At 39.7% G+C, this 21,619-nt stretch overlaps 1 protein-coding gene across 2 annotated transcripts; it reads left to right on the top strand.

The window, feature by feature from the left end:
* The first annotated feature begins 16,132 nt into the window (after window positions 1-16,132).
* LOC128317073 (uncharacterized protein DDB_G0284459-like) lies at window positions 16,133-21,335 on the top strand. Of its 2 annotated transcripts, none has more exons than XM_053237333.1 (7): window positions 16,133-16,625; window positions 16,711-16,879; window positions 16,953-17,170; window positions 17,266-17,337; window positions 17,416-17,582; window positions 17,943-18,194; window positions 18,321-21,335. In XM_053237333.1, exons 1-7 carry the CDS (start codon window positions 16,334-16,336, stop codon window positions 20,670-20,672), a joined length of 3,522 nt encoding a protein of 1,173 aa, XP_053093308.1. In that variant the 5' UTR covers window positions 16,133-16,333; the 3' UTR covers window positions 20,673-21,335. The 2 variants fall into 2 exon arrangements, with proteins under 2 accessions (XP_053093308.1, XP_053093307.1); XM_053237332.1 differs by having other exon boundaries at window positions 16,134-16,625; window positions 18,294-21,334.
* Window positions 21,336-21,619: the final 284 nt, after the last annotated feature.

Here is a 21,619-nt window from a genome sequence, read left to right as displayed (position 1 = left end):
AAAACCCAAAAAGGAAGGGTTTAAAAATGTGAGTACTCACAAAACGGTTTAAAAAGGATTTTTGTCCATTAAAAAAAATTTTTTGTGTAAAACAGGACACAAAAATTGGCAATGTTTTCCCCGTCAAACAGTATCTTTTTGATGTGCAGTTCACGGTGCTTTTTGAGTTCGACGTCCTAACGTTTCGCAGGGAATCCTGCTTCTTCAGAGGACATACGCTTTTTGTTCCCATCCATATCCTTAAATAAGCTCTGGGGTGGGATCTAGGTTAAATTAGGGGTGGAGCTAAAATAAGGAGGTTCTGTATAATTGGTAACTATACCTGTCTGTCTCAAAACTGCCTATCTATTGGTTGTGAGTCTGAAGGAAGTGTGTGGCTTTATGGGTAATGACTTTACCTGGATAATGTAGTTTAAAACTGTTTTTGTAAACCTTGGTTCTCTTATTTTCCACCAGGTCTTCCCAGTAGTCTGTGTGGTGTAGTGGTATAGACAATAGTCTCCTACACCTAGCCTCCCTGGTTCAAGACCCACAGCAGGCAAGAGAAGAGAGCCAAGAATAAGAAGACTGCCATTGAACACAAATGTACTGGAAAAAGAGTGGGTATTAAAAAAAATATAAAAAACCTTAGAAATAAAGAATAGTAAGGAAAAAAAAGGGGGGGAAAGGATAAAAATGGAATAATACAAAAAGGTGATAAAACCAAATAGGATAAAGATTACGAGATTAAAACAATAAAAGTAAAATAATTAAAATATAACTAAATATGTAAGGTGTGTACTAAGAATATGGTCTGTTCCTCTCTTTTGTTTGTAGTGGCACAGGCTAGGTTAGGTTAGGGAAAGATCAAGTCCTCATATGTTGAGTGTATGCTCTTTAGTGCACAGGCTCACTTTGTTCTATTCTAGAGTTAAAAAGAACGAGGCCAGACCCGTTTTCTTATACAAATACAAAAAAAAAAAAAATTTTTTATATATAAATTGGATCCCTGGGTAAGGGTGATCCTTAAACAGTGCAAATTTAAAATCCCCAAATGGTAAATGAGTAAATAAAAAATAAAAAATATAAATTTAAAAAACATAAAATATATAAATAAATAAAATAAAAAGAAAGGATGCTTTTTTTAAAAAATGATTAAGAAAATAAAATCAATAAAGTTAAAATGAGAGAGCTAAATAAAAATAAAAATACCCACTAAGTTCAAAAGGAACAGTGACCTGGAAAGGGACCAGGAGTCCCCATAAAGAAAGTAAAAATGGAGGGGGGGGGGGGGGAAAGACAACATTATTTAAATAAAACAAGGAACCTAAGGGACCGGATAGGGCGTGCAGTTTTTCCCAAGTCAGATCCACACCCCATATCCGGCTGAGTGATCAAAGCACAGGATCCCGGGTGAAAGCTCCATTCAATGTCTGCACACTCCCATGTCCACATACAGCTCACATTTACCTGTAAATGTATTCATCTCATGGGGCAGATTTGGGAGTTAAGTTTATATCCTTGGAGCCAGGGTACCCACTCCAGTAGAAGAGCAGGGAAACAAAAGAGGGTCAAGATAGAGAAGGGGGAAGATTAGGGTTAGGGTAGGAATAAGGCTTGGGGTTAGGGTAGGGGGTTAGCAGTTAGGGTTAAGTGTTAGAATTGGGGTTAAAGATGGGAGATTGAGGTTGGGGTAGGGAGGGGGAAGGGAAAAGGGTTAGAATTGGGCTTGAAGTGAAGGTCATGGTTCGGGTTAGGATTAGGGTTCAGGGTAGGAGGGAGAGATTAGGGTTAGGAGTTAGGGTTAAGTAGGGTTATGGGGTTGGGGTTAGGGTTCGGGTTCCTGGTAAGAGGTTGAGGTTGAGGTTAGGGTTAGGGTTCATGGTAGGAGGCTGAGGTTAGGGTAAGGGTCAGGGTTAGGGTTAGGGTCAGGGTAGGAGGTTGAGGTTAGGGTTAGGGGTTAGGGTTAGGGTAGAAGGTTGAGGTTAGGGTTAGGGGTTAGGGTTAGGGGTTAGGGGTTAGGGTTAGGGTAAGCGGATTAGGGTTAGATTAGGAGGGTTGGGAGTTAGGGGTTAGGTTAGGGTTAGGGGTTAGGGGTTAGGGTCAGGGTTAGGGTTAGGATCAGGGTAGAAGGTTGAGGTTAGGGTTAGGGTTAGGGTTAGGGTTAGGGGGGGGGTTAGGGTTAGAGTTAGGGTTAGGGTTAGGGTTAGGGGTTAGGGGTTAGGGTTAGGGGTTAGGGTTAGGGTTAGGGTTAGGGTTAGGGTTAGGGGTTAGGGTTAGGGTTAGGGTTAGGGTTAGGGTTAGGTTAGGGAAAGATCAAGTCCTCATATGTTGAGTGTATGCTCTTTAGTGCACAGGCTCACTTTGTTCTATTCTAGAGTTAAAAAGAACGAGGCCAGACCCGTTTTCTTATACAAATACAAAAAAAATTTTTTATATATAAATTGGATCCCTGGGTAAGGGTGATCCTTAAACAGTGCAAATTTAAAATCCCCAAATGGTAAATGAGTAAATAAAAAATAAAAAATAAATTTAAAAAACATAAAATATATAAATAAATAAAAAAAATAAAAAGAAAGGATGCTTTTTTAAAATATGATTAAGAAAATAAAATCAATAAAGTTAAAATGAGAGAGCTAAATAAAAATACCCACTAAGTTCAAAAGGAACAGTGACCTGGAAAGGGACCAGGAGTCCCCATAAAGAAAGTAAAAATGGAGGGGGGGGGGAAAAAGACAACATTATTTAAATAAAACAAGGAACCTAAGGGACCGGATAGGGCGTGCAGTTTTTCCCAAGTCAGATCCACACCCCATATCCGGCTGAGTGATCAAAGCACAGGATCCCGGGTGAAAGCTCCATTCAATGTCTGCACACTCCCATGTCCACATACAGCTCACATTTACCTGTAAATGTATTCATCTCATGGGGCAGATTTGGGAGTTAAGTTTATATCCTTGGAGCCAGGGTACCCACTCCAGTAGAAGGGCAGGGAAACAAAAGAGGGTCAAGATAGAGAAGGGGGAAGATTAGGGTTAGGGTAGGAATAAGGCTTGGGGTTAGGGTAGGGGGTTAGCAGTTAGGGTTAAGTGTTAGAATTGGGGTTCAAGATGGGAGATTGAGGTTGGGGTAGGGAGGGGGAAGGGAAAAGGGTTAGAATTGGGCTTGAAGTGAAGGTCATGGTTCGGGTTAGGATTAGGGTTCAGGGTAGGAGGGAGAGATTAGGGTTAGGAGTTAGGGTTAAGTAGGGTTATGGGGTTGGGATTAGGGTTCGGGTTCCTGGTAGGAGGTTGAGGTTGAGGTTAGGGTTAGGGTTCATGGTAGGAGGCTGAGGTTAGGGTAAGGGTCAGGGTTAGGGTTAGGGTCAGGGTAGGAGGTTGAGGTTAGGGTTAGGGGTTAGGGTTAGGGTAGAAGGTTGAGGTTAGGGTTAGGGGTTGGGGTTAGGGGTTAGGGTTAGGGTTAGGGTTAGGGTTAGGGTTAGGGGTTAGGGTTAGGGTTAGGGTTAGGGTTAGGGTTAGGGTCCATACCTTTAACTTGGAAATTTTAACATGGGCCGGAATAGGCAATCTGGATTATTTCCAAGTAATCATTTAGCAGCCAATTTGCCCATTCAAAAGTATAAGTACCTTGGAACCAAAAATTTGATCTGGATCAAACTTTTGTCCTGCAACCAGATGGCGCTATGGAGCACATTATTGGATCGTTTTCTTGGAATTACCAGAAATCATCTTTTTGGAAAGGTTAGGAAAAACACTTCTATGATGTCAGAAGCTCATTTGCATATTCCAAGTTAATGATCTTTTCATTAATTCATTAATCAAATCAATGATTTGATTTTGTAATTTGATGGAACTTGTTCATGTACATTGTTCATTGATTGGCTTTGGGTTACTGATCAGAAGGTCGGGAGTTCAAGCCCCAGCACTGCCAAGCTGCCACTGTTGGGCCCTTGAGCAATGCCCTTGACCCTCTCTGCTCCAAGGGTGCTGTATCATGGCTGATCATGCACTCTGACCTCAGCTTCCTGAGAAGCTGCAATATGCAAAATGTATATGTGACAAATAAAGGCTTCTACTTAATGATCTGATACATTTGCTTTCACTTTGGAGTTTGATGCTGAACTTCTTGTATGGTCCTGACCATACCTTTAACTTGGAAATTTTAACATGGGCCGGAATAGGCAATCTGGATTTTTTCCAAGAAATCGTTTAGCAGCCAATTTGCCCATTCAAAAGTATAAGTACCTTGGAACCAAAAATTCGATCTGGATCAAACTTTTGTCCGGCGACCAGATGGCACCATGGAGCACATTATTGGATCGTTTTCTTGGAATTACCAGACATCATCTTTTTGGAAAGGTTAGGAAAAACACTTCTATGATGTCAGAAGCTCATTTGCATATTCCAAGTTAATGATCTTTTCCCTAACTTTTAAATTTTCTGATTTTTTAAAATCTTTTATTCATTGGTTTTGATTTTTCCTTTTGATTTTACCTCATCTGATTTAATTTTTTTTATATTTGTTGAATGCTTCCTTGTACATTCTTGCTCTTTAAGGTAAATCTATTAATTTAAAATTAAAAAAAAGAAATACTTCCTGTGATGTGGCAGCGGTTAAAAAACTAACTTCCTGTCATGTGGCAGCTCATTTTCATAATCCAAAATTATTATTCTTTTCTCTAATTTTTCAAATATTTTCTCTGTCTTTTTTACTTTGACTTACCCCTCAAATGCTTGATTGTACGATTGAGATAAATATAAGTCACTCTGGATAAGGGCGTCTGCCAAATTCCATAAATGTACATTAAAAATCAAAGAATCTTTTGATAATCATCTGATATATTTGTATGTACTTTATAAGCTGATGATTGATTGGTCACGTACATTCCAAATCAATGAACATTTTTCCCTATTCACCTAGACTTTTTGTTTTGATTTTGTAATTTGATGGAACTTGTTCATGTACATTGTTCATTGATTGGCTTTGAGTTACTGATCAGAAGGTCGGGAGTTCAAGCCCCAGCACTGCCAAGCTGCCACTGTTGGGCCCTTGAGCAATGCCCTTGACCCTATCTGCTCCAAGGGTGCTGTATCATGGCTGATCATGCACTTTGACCTCAGCTTCCTGAGAAGCTGCAATATGCAAAATGTATATGTGACAAATAAAGGCTTCTACTTAATGATCTGATACATTTGCTTTCACTTTGGAATTTGATGCTGAACTTCTTGTATGGTCCTGACCATACCTTTAACTTGGAAATTTTAACATGGGCCGGAATAGGCAATCTGGATTTTTTCCAAGAAATCGTTTAGCAGCCAATTTGCCCATTCAAAAGTATAAGTACCTTGGAACCAAAAATTCGATCTGGATCAAACTTTTGTCCGGCGACCAGATGGCACCATGGAGCACATTATTGGATCGTTTTCTTGGAATTACCAGAAATCATCTTTTTGGAAAGGTTAGGAAAAACACTTCTATGATGTCAGAAGCTCATTTGCATATTCCAAGTTAATGATCTTTTCCCTAACTTTTAAATTTTCTGATTTTTTTAAATCTTTTATTCATTGGTTTTGATTTTTCCTTTTGATTTTACCTCATCTGATTTAATTTTTTTTATATTTGTTGACTGCTTCCTTGTACATTCTTGCTCTTTAAGGTAAATCTATTAATTTAAAATTAAAAAAAAGAAATACTTCCTGTGATGTGGCAGCGGTTAAAAAACTAACTTCCTGTCATGTGGCAGCTCATTTTCATAATCCAAAATTATTATTCTTTTCTCTAGTTTTTTCAAATATTTTCTCTGTCTTTTTTACTTTGACTTACCCCTCAAATGCTTGATTGTACGATTGAGATAAATATAAGTCACTCTGGATAAGGGCGTCTGCCAAATTCCATAAACGTACATTAAAAATCAAAGAATCTTTTGATAATCATCTGATATATTTGTATGTACTTTATAAGCTGATGATTGATTGGTCACGTACATTCCAAATCAATGAACATTTTTCCCTATTCACCTAGACTTTTTGTTTTGATTTTGTAATTTGATGGAACTTGTTCATGTACATTGTTCATTGATTGGCTTTGGGTTACTGATCAGAAGGTCGGGAGTTCAAGCCCCAGCACTGCCAAGCTGCCACTGTTGGGCCCTTGAGCAATGCCCTTGACCCTATCTGCTCCAAGGGTGCTGTATCATGGCTGATCATGCACTCTGACCTCAGCTTCCTGAGAAGCTGCAATATGCAAAATGTATATGTGACAAATAAAGGCTTCTACTTAATGATCTGATACATTTGCTTTCACTTTGGAATTTGATGCTCAACTTCTTGTACCTTCCAAATAAAAGAATCTTTTGATAATCATCTGATATTATTTGTATTGATGTTATAAATGTGACGATTGATTGTTTATGTAGATTCCAAATCAAAGAATGTTTTCCCCTATTCAGCTATACTTTTCTTTCGACTTTGGAATTTGATGAGAAATGTTCATATGATTTCCCTATCAAATAATATTTTCATAATCATCTGATACTTTTGCTCTGACTTTGGAATTTGATGATAACTTCTTGTACCTTCCAAATAAAAGAATCTTTTGATAATTATCTGTTATTATTTGTATTGACATTATAAATGTGATGATTGATTGGTAATGTACATTCCAAATCAAAGAACATTTTCCCCTATTCAACTATACTTTTCTTTTGACTTTGTAATTTGTGAGAATTGTTCATGTACATTTCATGTCAAATAAAATTTTCATAATCATCTGATACCTTTGCTTTGACTTTGGAATTTGATGATATCTGTTCTTGTACATTCCATATCAAATAATATTTTCATAATCATCTGATATCTTTGCTTTGACTTTGGAAATTGATGATAACTGTTCTTGTACATTACAAATTAAAGAATCTTTTGATAATCATCTGATATATGTGTATTGACTTTATATGAATCACTGGTCATGTAGATTCCAAATCTAAGAGTAGTTTCCCCTATTCATCTATACTTTTGTTTTGACTTTCCAATTTGATGAGAATTGTTCATATAATTTCCATATTAAATAATATTTTAATAATCATCTGATACTTTTGCTTTAACTTTGGAATTTGATGATAATTTCTTGTACATTCCAAATAAAATAATCTTTTGATAATTATCTGATACCTTTGCTTTGGCTATGGAATTTGATGATAACTGTTCTTGTACATTCCAAATCAAAAATATTTTCATAATCATCTAATATATTTGTACTGACTTTATATGATCGATCATGTAGGTTCCAAATCAAAGAGCATTTTCCACTATTCATCTATACTTTTGTTTTGACTTTGTAATTTGATGAGAATTGTACATATACTTTCTATATCAAATAATATTTTCATAATCATCTGATACATTTGCTTTGACTTTGGAATTTTGGGATCATTTTTCCAACCAAGCCAAGACATGCCTCCAACATTAGGGCCTTATTTGGATGTCCCAAATCAATGAAACTTACAGCTATGTTTGGAATTAGAATCATTATTTGCACAAGTGTTATATAGGGTATTGGGACAACTATTGGCTTTTGAAATGAAGGCCATGAATATTAAATGAAGATGAATATTTTTAGAAGAATTGAGAGCTCTTATATGCATAAAGATTAGTATATTGGAATGTTTAGGAGCCAGATTACGTCTTTGGTAGGGCTGGGCTTATGTTCCTCCAAAAAAAAGGAACATTTCTCCTAAGTAACATTTTTTCATTGAATTTAGGGATTTAGGGGCAAATATTGTCTTTTTGGAGCTGGAATTCAAAACTTGAAATCTGAATTTACAGTTGTTTATTTATCCTGACAGATTTCATTTTTGGAATTCAGGATGTAAATTTTGGATTCTTCAAATCATGATTTTGCAATATTTAGGGGCAAATATCAAATATTTGGAATTCTAGAGCTTTAAAATGGAAATCGGGATCAAAATCTTGGAATAATTAGGGACAAATGTCATCTTTTGGGAATTGGATCATATTCTTGAATTTTGGGATCGGAATCTTGGAATTGCACAACAGATCTCCTTTTTGGAATTCTGTATCAAGAACTTGGATTTTTTTTAGATCATAGTCTTGGAATTATTAGGGGCAAATATCCCCTTTTTGGAATTTTGAGATCATAAAATTGGAAAAAGAGATCAAGATCTTGGAATATTTAAGGACTGAAATATCCCTTTTTTGGAATTTTAAGATCAAAAACCTGGTAACAATCTATATATTTAGGGGCAAATATCCCTTTTTTGGAATTTGAGTTCCAAAATTTAGAACCAAGAACTCAAGTTTTTGAGATGAAAAACTTGGAATGAAGATATTGTGAAAGGCATAAAATATCCCTTTGAAAACAACAGACCATACATTTGGAATCAACTCATCAGAGCAAAATGCAGAATGCAAAACTCTGTAACCATTTACACTTTTAAGTAGCACAGACCCATCTTTTTGTTTTTTAGGAATTTCTATTTATTTTTTGGAATTTCCAACATTAACTAAAGAAAATGCAATTTATTGTGCAAATTCTGAATTGTGCGGTCTGTTTCACCAATATACTCCGTTTGCTCTAGAATTAGTTCACGTGTTCAACGGTTATGTGAAGGGCCCCCAAATTGTCACTCGATCCTTTCAAAGGTATTTGAGCCTAAAATAACTTAATGAAAGAGTCGTAAAATGCCAAGGGTGCGACATAGTTCTCCCGAACTTACCTCTTGTCCTAACATGCAGTAAGTCCAGTGCTAAGAATGGAGCACAATTATTCCACAGCTTATTTCTCAGCAACGGACAGACCTAGAGACACCAGGTCGCTTGAGGCAGGAAGCCTGGGTCTCCCTCCGATGCTCTCTGTCGGCGCCTGTTGGGGGCAGGCCTCCGGGGAGTTAGAACCAGTGTTCGGGTTGATTTCTGACATCCTACATAAAATCTGACCGCAGAATTGAACTCCTGGTCTTGGAGAAAGCTGTGACCAGTATGAAAACTTAGGAATTTAGGGATTTATATTTACTTTTGTGGAATTTCCGACATTAATTAAGGGAAATGAATCAACCCTAGGCCTAGTTCATATTTTCACAGTTCTGTGAAGGGCCCCCAAATTGTCACTTGATAACTTGAAAGGTATTTGGGCCTAAAATAACTAAACAAAAGGGTCGTAAAATGCCAATGGTGCTGCGTACTTCCCCAAAACTCGGCATGCCACGTCACCTTGTGGCCTACTTTGGGTATGTCAGGTTTGGGGCCTTCAGGTGCCACAGTTATCTAGCTGGTCCCAGAAACACTTGGCAGGTGTTTCATTGTGTTGTCTGGCTCTATACTAGCTACAGCCTCATGTTGTAAGTCCAAGGCTAAGAACAGAGCACAATTTTTCTACAGCTTCTTTCTCAGCAACGGGAAAAAAAAGGTCTAGAGACACCAGGTCGCTTGAGGCAGGAAGCCCGGGTCTCCCTCCGATGCCGTCCGTCTGTGCCGAAAGGGGGCCGGCCTCTGGCAGTGTTCGAACCCTCGTTCAGGGTGCTTCCCTAGAGCCTACATAAAATCCGACCCCAGAATCGAGCTGCTGGCCTTGGAGAATACTGTGACCCCTTCGAAAACTTTTGTTGTTTGGGATTTAGGGATTTTTATTTATTTTTTGGAATCCATGATGTTAACTTAGGAAATGAATTTTATTTTACAAATTATGAATTTGCACCCTGTTTCACCAGTGTACTCTGTGTACTCAAGGCCTAGTTCACGTCTGCCAGGTTTGGGGCCTTCTGGAGCCACGGTTCTGTGAAGGGCCCCCTAAATGTCATTTGATCCCTTCAAAGGTATTTGAGCCTAAGATAACTTGATTCAAGGATCATAAAATGCCAACGGTGCAACGTACCTCCACAAAACTCAGCAGCCCACGTCATCTCTTGGCCTAGATCATGGGTCACAGGGGTGGGGTCTCCAGAAGCCAAGGTATTTGGGCCTAAAATAACTAAACGAAAGGGTAGTAAAATGCCAATGGTACTGCGTACTTCCCCCAAACTCGGCATGCCACGTCACCTTGTGGCCTACTTTGGGTACTTTGGGGCCTTCGAGTGCCACAGTTATCTAGCTGGTCCCAGAAACACTTGGCAGGTGTTTCAATGTGTTGTGTTTCTGGCTCTAAACTAGCTACTGCCTCATGCTGTAAGTCCAGGGCTGAGAAGAGAACACAATTTTTACACAGCTTCTTTCTCAGCAACGGGGAAAAAAAGGCATAGAGACACCACGTTGCTTGAGGCAGGAAGCCCGGGGCTACCTCTTATGCCGTATGTCAGCGCCCGTAGGGGGCCGGCCTCTGTCAGGGTTCTAACCTGCTTTCGAGGGTTTTCCTGAAATGCTACATAAAATCCGATCCCAGAATTGAGCTCCTAGCCTCGGAGAACCCTGTGACCTCTCCAAAAACTTTTGTTGTTAAGGAATTAGGGATTTCTATTTATTTTTTGGAATTCCCAATGTTAACTAAAAGAAATATATTTTATTGTGCAAACTATGAATTGTGCAGCCTGTTTCACCAGTGTTCTCCCTGTACTCGAGGCCTAGTTCACGTGGAGTGGGTTTGGGGCCTTCTGGAGACACGGTTCTGTGAAGGGTGCCCAAAATGTCACTCGATCCCTTCAAAGGAATTTGGGCCTAAAATAACTTAACCAAAGGGTTGTAAATTGCCAACGGTGCAACATAGTTCCCTTGAACTCAGCAGGCCACATCACCGCATGGTCTACTTCACGTGTGTGGGGCTTGGTGCCTCCAGGAGCCACAGTTCTGTGAAAGACCCCTAAAATGTCACTTGATCTCTTCACGGTATTTGAACCTAAAATATCATAATGAAAGAGTCGTAAATTCCCAAGAGTGAGACGTAGCGCCACAAAACTCGGCACGCCGCAGCATCTTGTGGGCTACTTCAGGTATGCCAGGTTAGGGGCTTCCAGGTGCCACAGTTATCTAACTGGTCCCAGAAACACATGGCAGGCATTTCAACCTGTTGTGTGGCTCTATATAGCATGATGAAATGCTACATAAAATCTGATCCCAGAATCGAGATCCTGGCCTCTGGGAACCCTGTGACCTGTCTGAAAACTTTGTTGTTAAGGATTTAGAGATTTCTATTTATTTTTTGGAATTCCCGACGTGAACGAAAGGAAATGCATTTTATTGTGCAAATTATGAACTGTGCGGCCTGTTTCACCAGTGTTCTCCATGTACTTGAGATCTAGTTGACGTGTGGCGAGTTTGGGGCCTTCTGGAGCCATGGTTCTGTGAAGGGCCCCCAAAATGTCACTCGATCCTTTCAAAGGTATTTGGGCCTAAAATAACTTAATTAAAGGATCATAAAATGTCAACGGTGCAACATAGCTCCACCAAACTCAGCAGCCTGTGTCAACTCATTGTCTATTTTATGTAGGCTGGGTTTGGTGCCTCCAGGAGCCACAGTTCTGTGAAGGACCCCTAAAATGTCACTTCATCCCTTCACGGTATTTGAGCCTAAAATAACGTAATGAAAGGGTCATAAATTCCCAAGGGTGCAATGTAGCTCCACAAAACTCAGCATGCCACAGCATCTTGTGGGCTACTTCAGGTATGCCAGGTTAGGGGCTTCCAGGTGCCACAGTTATCTAACTAGTCCCAGAAACACATGGCGGGTGTTTCAATGTGTTGTGTGACTCTATACTAGCTACTGGATCATGCTGAAAGTCCAGGGCTGAGAACAGAGCACATTTTTTCCAATCCAATTCTTTCTCAGCAACGGACAAAAAGGCCTAGAGACACCAGGTCGCTTGAGGCAGGAAGACAGGGTCTCCCTCTGATGCCATCTGTCGATGGCCATCGGGGGCCAGCCTCTACCGGGGTTCGAACCCGCGTTCGGGCTGCTTCCTGACATCCTACAGAAAATCTGACCCCAGTATTGAACTTCTGGCCTAGGAGAACCCTGTGACCTATCTAAAAACTGTGTTGCTAGGAATTTAGGGATTTCTATTTATTTTTTGGAATTCCTGACACTAACCAAAGGAAATGCATTTTATTGTGCAAATTATGAATTGTGCACCCTGTTTCATCAGTGTACTCTGTGTATTTGAGACCTAGTCCAATTGTGCCAGATTTGGGGCCTTCTGGAGACACGGTTCTGTGAAGGGCCCCCAAAATGTCACTCGATCCCTTCAAAGGTATTTGGGCCTAAAATAACTTAACCAAAGAGTTGTAAAATGCCAACGGTGCGACAAAGTTCCCCCAACCTCAGCAGGCCGCGTCACCTTGTGGCCTATTTCACGTGTGTTGTTGGTGGCTCCAGATGCCACAGTTCTGTGAAGGACCCCTAAAATGTCACTCAGCCTAGTTAACTTAGGGCCCCTTCAAGGTATTTGAGCTTAAAATAACATAATGAAAGGGTCATAAAATTCCAAGGGCGAGACCTAGCTCCACCAAACTCGACAGCCCGCATCATCCAATGGCCTAGTCCATGTTTGCCAAGTTTGGAGCCTCCAGGAGCCATGGTTCTGTGAAGAATCCACAAAATGTCACTCGATCCCTTCATTTGGGCCTAAAATAATGTGAATTAAAGGGTCATAAAATGCCAACAGTGCAACGTAGCTCCACCAAACGTGGCATGCCATGTCATCTCATAGCCTCGTTCACATATGCCAGGTTTGGGGCCTCCAGGTGCCACAATAATCTAACTGGTCCCAGAACAACTTGTCAGGTGTTTCAATGTGCTGTGTGGCTCTGTACTAGCTACTGCTTCAAGTCCAGGGCTGAGAAAGGAGCACATTTTTTCCACAGCTTATTTCTCAGCAATGGAAAAGCCTAGAGACACTACATCTTATGTAAAATCAGGTTGCTTGCGGCAGGAAGCCTGGGTCTCCTGCTGATGCTGTCTGTTGGTGCCGGTTGGGGGCCAGCCTCCGGCGGGTCAAACTCGTGTCAAACTCGTGCTTCCCGGCGTCCTGCATAAAATCTGACCACAGAATTGAGTCCCTCGCCTCAAAGAACTTGCCTGAAAACTTTCAGTGGTGAGCTTCTGGTTTGACTCCAAAATACCCAAATTTTAGAGATTAATATTTTAAATGTACAAAGTTATCCCTAGGGTTTAGTCTTATTATAAATAATTCCCTTATATAACTGTGTAATAATTTATATATTTCTGTAAAGCAGCTTTGTGAAAATGACCATTGTTAAAATCGCTATACAAATAAAATTTAATTGAATTTAATATTTCTCTCTGGGAATGTCATAATTCTAAATAGTTTTTAAGATATCACTCCATAACACCAGCCAGAGTAAAGACTTTGAAAGCCACCAGAATTAATTAACTCCTAATTCCCTTACGAACATCTTGGTGCATCTTTGACTGTGCAGGATGAAGTATATTTGCACATATACTTGCAATATAATACAATTACTAAGGACTAAGTCCTGTCTCTGTGTAATATTAATAATTATTAATTATTAATATTGATCACATTTGATACACACTACCCATACTACTACATCGTGTGTAAAATCTGACCCCAGAATTGAGGTCCTCATCTCAGAGAACTTGACTGAAAATCTTTGATGGTGAGCTTCCAGTTTGAACCCACTACCTGATTTTTAGATGTTAAATAGTTTAATTGTATAAATTTATCCCTGATGAGCAAGCCAGAGGAGACTGTGGCAATGAAAGACTCCCAGAGAACTTGAGAAGAACTGACTCGAAAGGCAAGCCATCCTCATCTAGGTGACACCAGATAATGCAATTATAAATAAATCCCTTTTATAACAGTGCACTATATGGTCATAAAGTGCAAAAATGTATATATTTCTGTAAAGCTGCTTTGTGTCCATTGTTAAAAGCGCTATATACAAATAAAATTGAATAATTCTAATTAGGTTTAAGATATCACTCCATGCTGCAATGAGCCAATTTGCAGTTTTAATTGTAATTCTGGTGGCTTCCACAGTATTTAGTGTGCCTGGAATGAGTAGGTAAGGGGATTAGGTGTAAGTACCAAGTTTGTGAACTTTGCTTCCAATTATAGCTTCTTGCTCTTATTGGCTGGTCAATGATAAATGCTAATTTTAGGGAGCGCGTTAATTGGTGCAAACTCCCGCTCTGCTCTGCTTTGCTCCACTCTCCTAATTAGCTCCGTTTTCCCTGCAGGCTGAAGGTAGGCTCCAGGTTATTGCTTTTAGTTTCCAAAAATCTGATATTTACCACTAATCATTCCACAAAATGTATATCAATCCCTAATCCAATCCATCTAGATTTATGCAGTCGTTTTCATTTCTCTTTTCATTATGCGCGATTATTGGAACATAATTTTGAGGCCTTAACTTTGCTGTTACAGTATTTAATGGCGTCACCACCCGAACCGGATAGCACCACTGATCATTTCAATTCTGTAAGTAAAAAATAATTCATACACACAGTCTCTCTCTCACACACACACACGCACGCGCGCACTAAAGGAATCGCTGTTTTTTTATTTGTTTAGGTGTCTTTAGTCTCTCACGCACACGCGCGCGCACACACACGCGCACACACCCTAATTAAATGAATCGTTCTCTTTAATTTGTTTAGGTAACTTCAGACAGTGAAACAGGAACTGTTGCCTTTACAGAAGAGCCAGAGGAACCATTGCTTGTGAGATAAAATAGTATCTAATATATAATAACTGTAACACACACACACACTGATTAAAGGAATAATTGTTTTTGATTTGTTTAGGTGTCTGTAGACCGTGCCACACACACTGTTGTATTTAAACAAGAGCCAGAGGAACCATTGTCTGTGAGTAACCTTATATATATATATATATATATATATATATATATATATATATATATATATATATATATATATACTTATGCATTATATAAGTTCTGAAAAAACTGGACAGTTTCCAGAAAAATATCATTCTTTATATGAAGACAGTAATTCCACCAATGATTAATGTAGGGAATACTGTTTTTATTGTGGAAAGGCAATTCTAATTTTTTTTTTGAAAATCACACATACTAAGAAAATATTTTGAATGATTAAGGTTGATACAGACTCATCAGGCTCAGAGTTTGAGGGGCTCCCACGATACGCTCCACGCCCTGTAAGTAAAACTACAGTGGAACTGATCAATTCTTGCACATGTACATGCTAATACGTATATTCTGCATAGGGCCAACGCAGGAGACTCTTTTATTCAAGAGAGTTTGATTCCCTGTTGAGACACCACTTTCAAAGAGATTTGAAAGAAAAATTCATAACATACAGGCGAGTAAGTTGAGTTCCTTATGACTGCATCCTTGTGGTCGTAACAGAAATATTACTGTATGCTTGCAGTCCTAAACTTTAGTTATTGGCTTCTACACATTTCTTTTTGTTTCAGTTAATACACGTTCTGAAAAAAACCCCAGAGCTAGTGGAGGAGGCCAGACGTCTCCATCTGACAACAGAGAATATAAGAAGTCGGCTGAGGAAGCTGGCTTTCCGTTACGAAGAAGTTATTCGTAAGGATGCCTGGGTTTGAGGTTTGTTAAGTTTTCCAACATTTTGATGTTATAAATAAAGGTTTCTGTGTTTAGCATTTTGTACAGGTTTTGGGGGAAAATAATTAGTCCACACTGTTTTCACAGAATATGTATCGGGCCTCCACCTCCAGTTTGCAAAGAAAGCCAAAAAAAAGTGCACCGTGCCCTCTCTGTGGCGTCTCCTTCCGAAATGTCCGCCAACATCTTATAAAGCTCCATAAAGTACTCAACAAAATGGAGCTCAGGATCTTGCTGCAGTACACATCTGGCACGTAAGTTGTCTTCTTATAAAATCAGACCTGAATCCTCAACATTTTCAAATGGTATAGATTAACATAACTGCAAATAATAATAAATGTCTTTTTGTCTGTGATTTTAAGGTATAATGGCCTCAATGATTGCCCTATCTGCAAAAGGTCTAACTTTGTGCGTTTAGATAAACACATGAAACTATGCCACTCAGATATGACAGTAAGTATTGTCATTTATAACTTAAGTGCACTAATGCTCTGGGATGATGAGTTCATTGTTTTGAACAATGCACACTTTTTTTTTTTTTTTTAATTTTTATACCTTTTATTAATGTTGGTTGTGTGTCTGAATATCAGTGACTGATTTAATATCATTCTGGTACAAAATCTGAGGGGAGCTTGTTTCCAATTGTGAAAGGTCAGCTTTCATTATGGTTGTTTTATTCTTCGCTTCAGGAAGTGCAGCAGAAGGAACTTCTTACGAAAGCTAAAAAACAGACAAATCTTTTGGATCTGAAAACATTACGGGCCAAAAATCCATCCCCTCCCTTGGTTAGTACCCTCGATGTGGAGATGTTGGCCGAGTCAGATGATGAAACAAGCTCCCCTCAGCAATCGATTATGGCACAGAAGGACGTCATTACACACCAGGTTGCTCCCCACCAAGGACCAGAGGAAGGAGACACCAGAGAGAGGGAGGACACTGCTCCAACCACACAACCAAACTGCAAGGGCTGCAAGGTACAGAAAGCAGTTGTCAAACAACTGAAAGAAGAGATAAACACATTAAAAAATAAAAACCCATTCCCCCTGCGGAGAAAATATGAGAGAAGGAATACTGTACAGACAGAACTTCCAGTTTTTGGTAAGTTTGTCATGAACTCCCTCTGTCTCTCTTGTTCACCTTGTGATGTCAAGCTTATAATCGCGTGAATTTTCTTTCGGTGCAGAAAAAGTCCTTCAGACCTGGCTTAATCATATTGAAGGCGTCACGTATCGCCAGAACGAGAACGCACGCCAGAGAGTCACACGTGTGCGATCCTGGTTGGCTTACATGAGTGATGGAGGGGTGCCAACCATGGATTTTGCTTTCTTATCAGACCCCAGCAAGCTTATAAAGTAAGTATAGATTTCACAGGTCAACATTTTAGAATAATTAAGAATTAATGTGCCTTTCTCACTTTCCTTACAGCTGGGCGCACTCTTTGAGGAATTTTGCTGTAACAACACAAAGAATATACATAAGCGATGTGAGGTCTTTCCTGAAATTTCTCCTTGAAGCACGACTGGACACTGTGAGAGCCTCTAAAAAGAAATTGAAGGGGGCAATTTTCAGCCTAGACAGGCTTCGGAGGAAACTAACGAGCAGGCTTGTTGTACACAAACAAGCTGTTAAGGCCAAAAAATCAAGTAATTGCTTTTTGTGTTTCTTCACTTTTTTATATTTCATGGTATGTCACTTGTAATGTAGAATGCTTTTTCATGATGTTTTAATTACATTTCAGAAAACATTCTGGATGCAGTACACATACAGACCTTCCTGGAAAAGGCTAGACGAGCAATACCGAATGCTTTAGGTAAGGACACATTGGTTATGAAAACATTGCCTCTTTTAGGAGTCCCTGTACATTCATACCCTTTGTTTCATCTTCCAGTCACTCTGGAGCAAAATCCCCTGCCACAAAACCTTTACCACCTATTTGGCCTGTTGTCAGGGTTCATAATTTGCCTGACAGGGCACCGTAGGGGAGTCTTGTTGGGAATGGAGGCAGAAGAAGTCCACGCTGCACCTAAAGACAAAAATGGACGTCGAGTTATTATGGTAAGCTTTCACCTTTTACTGAATTGTCTGTTTTCCTACATATAACTTTTATGGGTCTAAAAAGGTAATATTAGTGTGAGATGAAAACATCGGTGTTCATTCCAAAGTATAAAAAAAGAAACAGTACTTAAAGTAAATTTAGGGAGTAACATTTTTCATTTGGAATTGCATTTCCAAAATATAAATAGTATCCCCTAAACTGAGGAATTGATGGAATTATTCCTTTTTAAATGGTCATCTTGCTTGCCAATGGCACACGTAGAGAATATCTTTTGGAAACTTTCCAGCTTTTTGGGAATGTTAATGTAGGTATTATTTATAATTTGTCCCTTGCTTTGTGTCATGTCTTTCTTTTCACAGGTGGCAAAACACAAAACATCCTCAAAATATGGCCATGCCCTTGTCCCTTTGGAAAAGGAGGAATATGTCTGGTTTGCCAGGTTTTTATATCATAGGCACAAATATCCCATGGGCGAGTCCAAATTGTTTTTTGCAAACACAAATGGGGGTCCATTCTCCCGCTTAGCAGGCACTTTCCAGGAGTGCTGGAAGGAGTTTGGGCTGCCAGGAAAACCAACATTTGGCCTCATACGAACAAGCATCAGCACCTATGTAAGACTTGTTTCATTTAAAAATTGGACGTTATATTATCATTTTAATTTTGAGTACTAATTTGTTACCTCTCTGTATTGTGCACATGATGCGTTTCAGGTTGGCCGTGAACTGGATTACAAGCAGAAGGAGCAGGTACGGCGACTCATGTGTCACAGCACAGCAGTTGCTGAGGTGTTTTATGAAGCCAACCAAAACCTGACAGATGCTTTCAAGTCCCGCCGGGCCACGGCAACAGCTGTCCAGAAGCAGACCAACAATCCTAGGGAAGGAAGGGAGGAAGATGAGGACATGCACAGAAGTAAGAAAAGATGCATCTCCAAGACACGCATGAGAAATTACAAAGGTGACAAGAAATATCCCGAAAGTGACATCAAGGACACCAGTACTGAAGACAGTGATGACACCACAGAAAAAACAGAGGAGGAGGATGAGGACAGAATAAGGAGGAAGGCTGCTGGCAAGACAGATGACAAACATGATAAATATCCCAAAAGAAACCTCAAAGACACCAGTACTGAAGACAGTGATGACACCACAGAAGAAACCGAGGAGGATGATGAAGATGACAGAATAAGCAGGAAAGTTTCTGGCAAGACAGATGACAAACGTGACAAGAAATATCCTAAAAGAGAGACCAAAAGCACCAGTGTTGACAGCAGTGATGACACCACAGAAGAAACGGAGGAGGAGGATGATGAGGACAGAATAAGCAGGAAAGTTTCTGGCAAGACAGATGACAAACGTGACGAGAAATATCCTAAAAGAGAGACCGAAGGCACCAGTGTTGACAGCAGTGATGACACCACAGAAGAAACAGAGGAGGAGGATGATGAGGACAGAATAAGCAGGAAAGTTTCTGGCAAGACACGCAAGACAGATGACAAACGTGACAAGAAATATCCTAAAAGAAAGACCGAAGGCACCAGTGATGACACCACAGAAGAAACAGAGGAGGAGGATGATGAGGACAGAATAAGCAGGAAAGTTTCTGGCAAGACAGATGACAAACGTGACAAGAAATATCCTAAAAGAGAGACCAAAAGCACCAGTGTTGACAGCAGTGATGACACCACAGAAGAAACAGAGGAGGAGGATGATGAGGACAGAATAAGCAGGAAAGTTTCTGGCAAGACACGCAAGACAGATGACAAACGTGACAAGAAATATCCTAAAAGAAAGACCGAAGGCACCAGTGATGACACCACAGAAGAAACAGAGGACAGGATAAGGAGGAAAGGTGCTGGCAAGACACGCAAGACAGATGAAAACAGCAACAAAGAAATAGTTGTGATACTGGACAGTAACGAAGAAGACCAGACACAAGACAAAGACAAGAAGGATGAACAAAACGACAAAGATACCTCAAGTATTCGAAAGGATGACGCAGGACGTAGTACAGATTCATTCCCGCGTTCATTAATTTTCCATTCCACTAATCCTCCGCCGAGTCACAGGAGAACCAGGAGCATATCCCAGCGAGCTCGAGGCAAAAGGCTGGGGACAGCCTGGAAGGGGTGCCAACCCATCACAGGGCGCAATCGCCGACCCACTCGCACACCCCTTCACACACTACAGAAGATTGGGAAATGTGGGAGAGGAAACCAGAGTCATAAAGACAATGACAAAGATGAACAACACACTGATGCAGACATGCCAGGTGAAGGAAAGGACAAAACCAGGAACAGAACAGACACAGCTGATGGAGACAAAGATGAACAGCAACATGCTGATGCAGACATGCCAAGTGAAGGAAATGAGACGGGGCACAGGAAAGACACAGCTGATGGAGACAAAGATGAACAGCAACATGCTGATGCAGACATGCCAAGAGAAGGAAATGAGACGTGTCTTTCCTGTGCCCCAGCTGATGGAGACAAAGATGAACAGCAACATGCTGATGCAGACATGCCAAGTGAAGGAAATGAGACGGGGCACAGGAAAGACACAGCTGATGGAGACAAAGATGAACAGCAGCACATTGATGCAGACATGCCTAGTGAAGGAAATACTGAGACGGGGCACAGGAAAGACACAGCTGATGGAGATGAAGACAAAGAACATGTCGATGCAGACATGCCTAGTGAAGGAAAGGACAAGATCAAATTTACAAACGAGACTGATGGACTTAATGAAATGGATATGGGATGCAGCACAGAGAAGAACGACAATCACATAAACATAGACTTGCCAAAAGATAAGAATGAGAGAGGAAGTAACAATCAGACTGAACAACACACACAAGAAGTCACCCAACCATCCATACCCCAAAAGCGTAAGAAAACCCTTTTGAAGAATTCAACCCTCCGCAAATGTGCCCGAAAAATTTCCAGTGATGAAGAGTCACCTGTCAAAGAAAAGTCATTGGTGTCACCTCGCAGACTCCGGAAGAGGGCAGGTGGATTAAGCCCAGTTGCTGTAGCCAGGATGCATAGAGCACTGAAAATACTTGCAAGAAAAAGGGGACAAAAAAATTAGGGCCTAAAATAAATTCATTCATGTTTCTCATAAACTCAACATTACTGATAATCAATAAGAAATTAAAGAAAAGCAGGGAAAGTTGTTCAGTTGGATTGTTATTGATGCTCAATGGTCTGTGATTTTTGTTTTATTTACAAATTAGGAATATATTTTTTTTTAACTAATTCAGGATAAAAGACTTGAAACTTTTGTTTTAAAGGAAGTGGAAAATGTTCATTTTCCTGTTTTAAAAAAAAAAAAAAAAAAAAGTTTAATTTGTAATTAAAAAAATATACATAATGGTTTTGTATTGGAGAAACAAAAGCAAAAATAAATTTTGTATTAATAAATGTGTTGAAAAGAGTATTGTTCTGGCATTTGCTACATTTTAATAATTCAATTTAAAAGTATTTAGCTGTAAGCACTGCAGAAATTGTGATCATAGAACCTGATAAGTGATGGGAGAGGATTATCTCTCTTGTTACTGTACCTCACTAACATACATAAATGATGGGAACATTTAGTTCTGTGTCTCATAGATTATGAAGTAATTGAGAGACCAACAGTAATATGCTGGTCCAAGTTGTTCATTTTGTGAACAGTGCATTAGATGTTATAAACTATTTTAGAATTATGATTTAAAGATATCACTCCATGCTGCACACCCAATGCTGCACATGATGTTTGTTAGGTAGTTTGCAGTTTTTAAAATGTCACTCGATCCCTTAAAGGTATTTGGGTCTAAATTAATGTAATGAAAGGGTCGTAAAATGCCATCTGTACTACGTAGCTCCACCAAATTCAGCAGCCCATGTCATCCCGTGGCCTACATCATGTTTGCTGGATTTGGGACCTCTAGGAGCCACGGTTTTGTGAAGGGCAACCAAAATGTCACTCAATCCCTTCAAAGGATCTTGGGCCTAAAATAACTTGATGAAAGGGTTGTAAAATGCCAACTGTGCAAC

The sequence above is a fragment of the Pangasianodon hypophthalmus genome, chromosome 10 (genome assembly GCF_027358585.1).
Source record: "Pangasianodon hypophthalmus isolate fPanHyp1 chromosome 10, fPanHyp1.pri, whole genome shotgun sequence".
Lineage (NCBI taxonomy): Eukaryota > Metazoa > Chordata > Actinopteri > Siluriformes > Pangasiidae > Pangasianodon > Pangasianodon hypophthalmus.
Note: the sequence above shows the minus strand (reverse complement) of the source record. Positions and strands in the feature narration are given on the sequence as shown.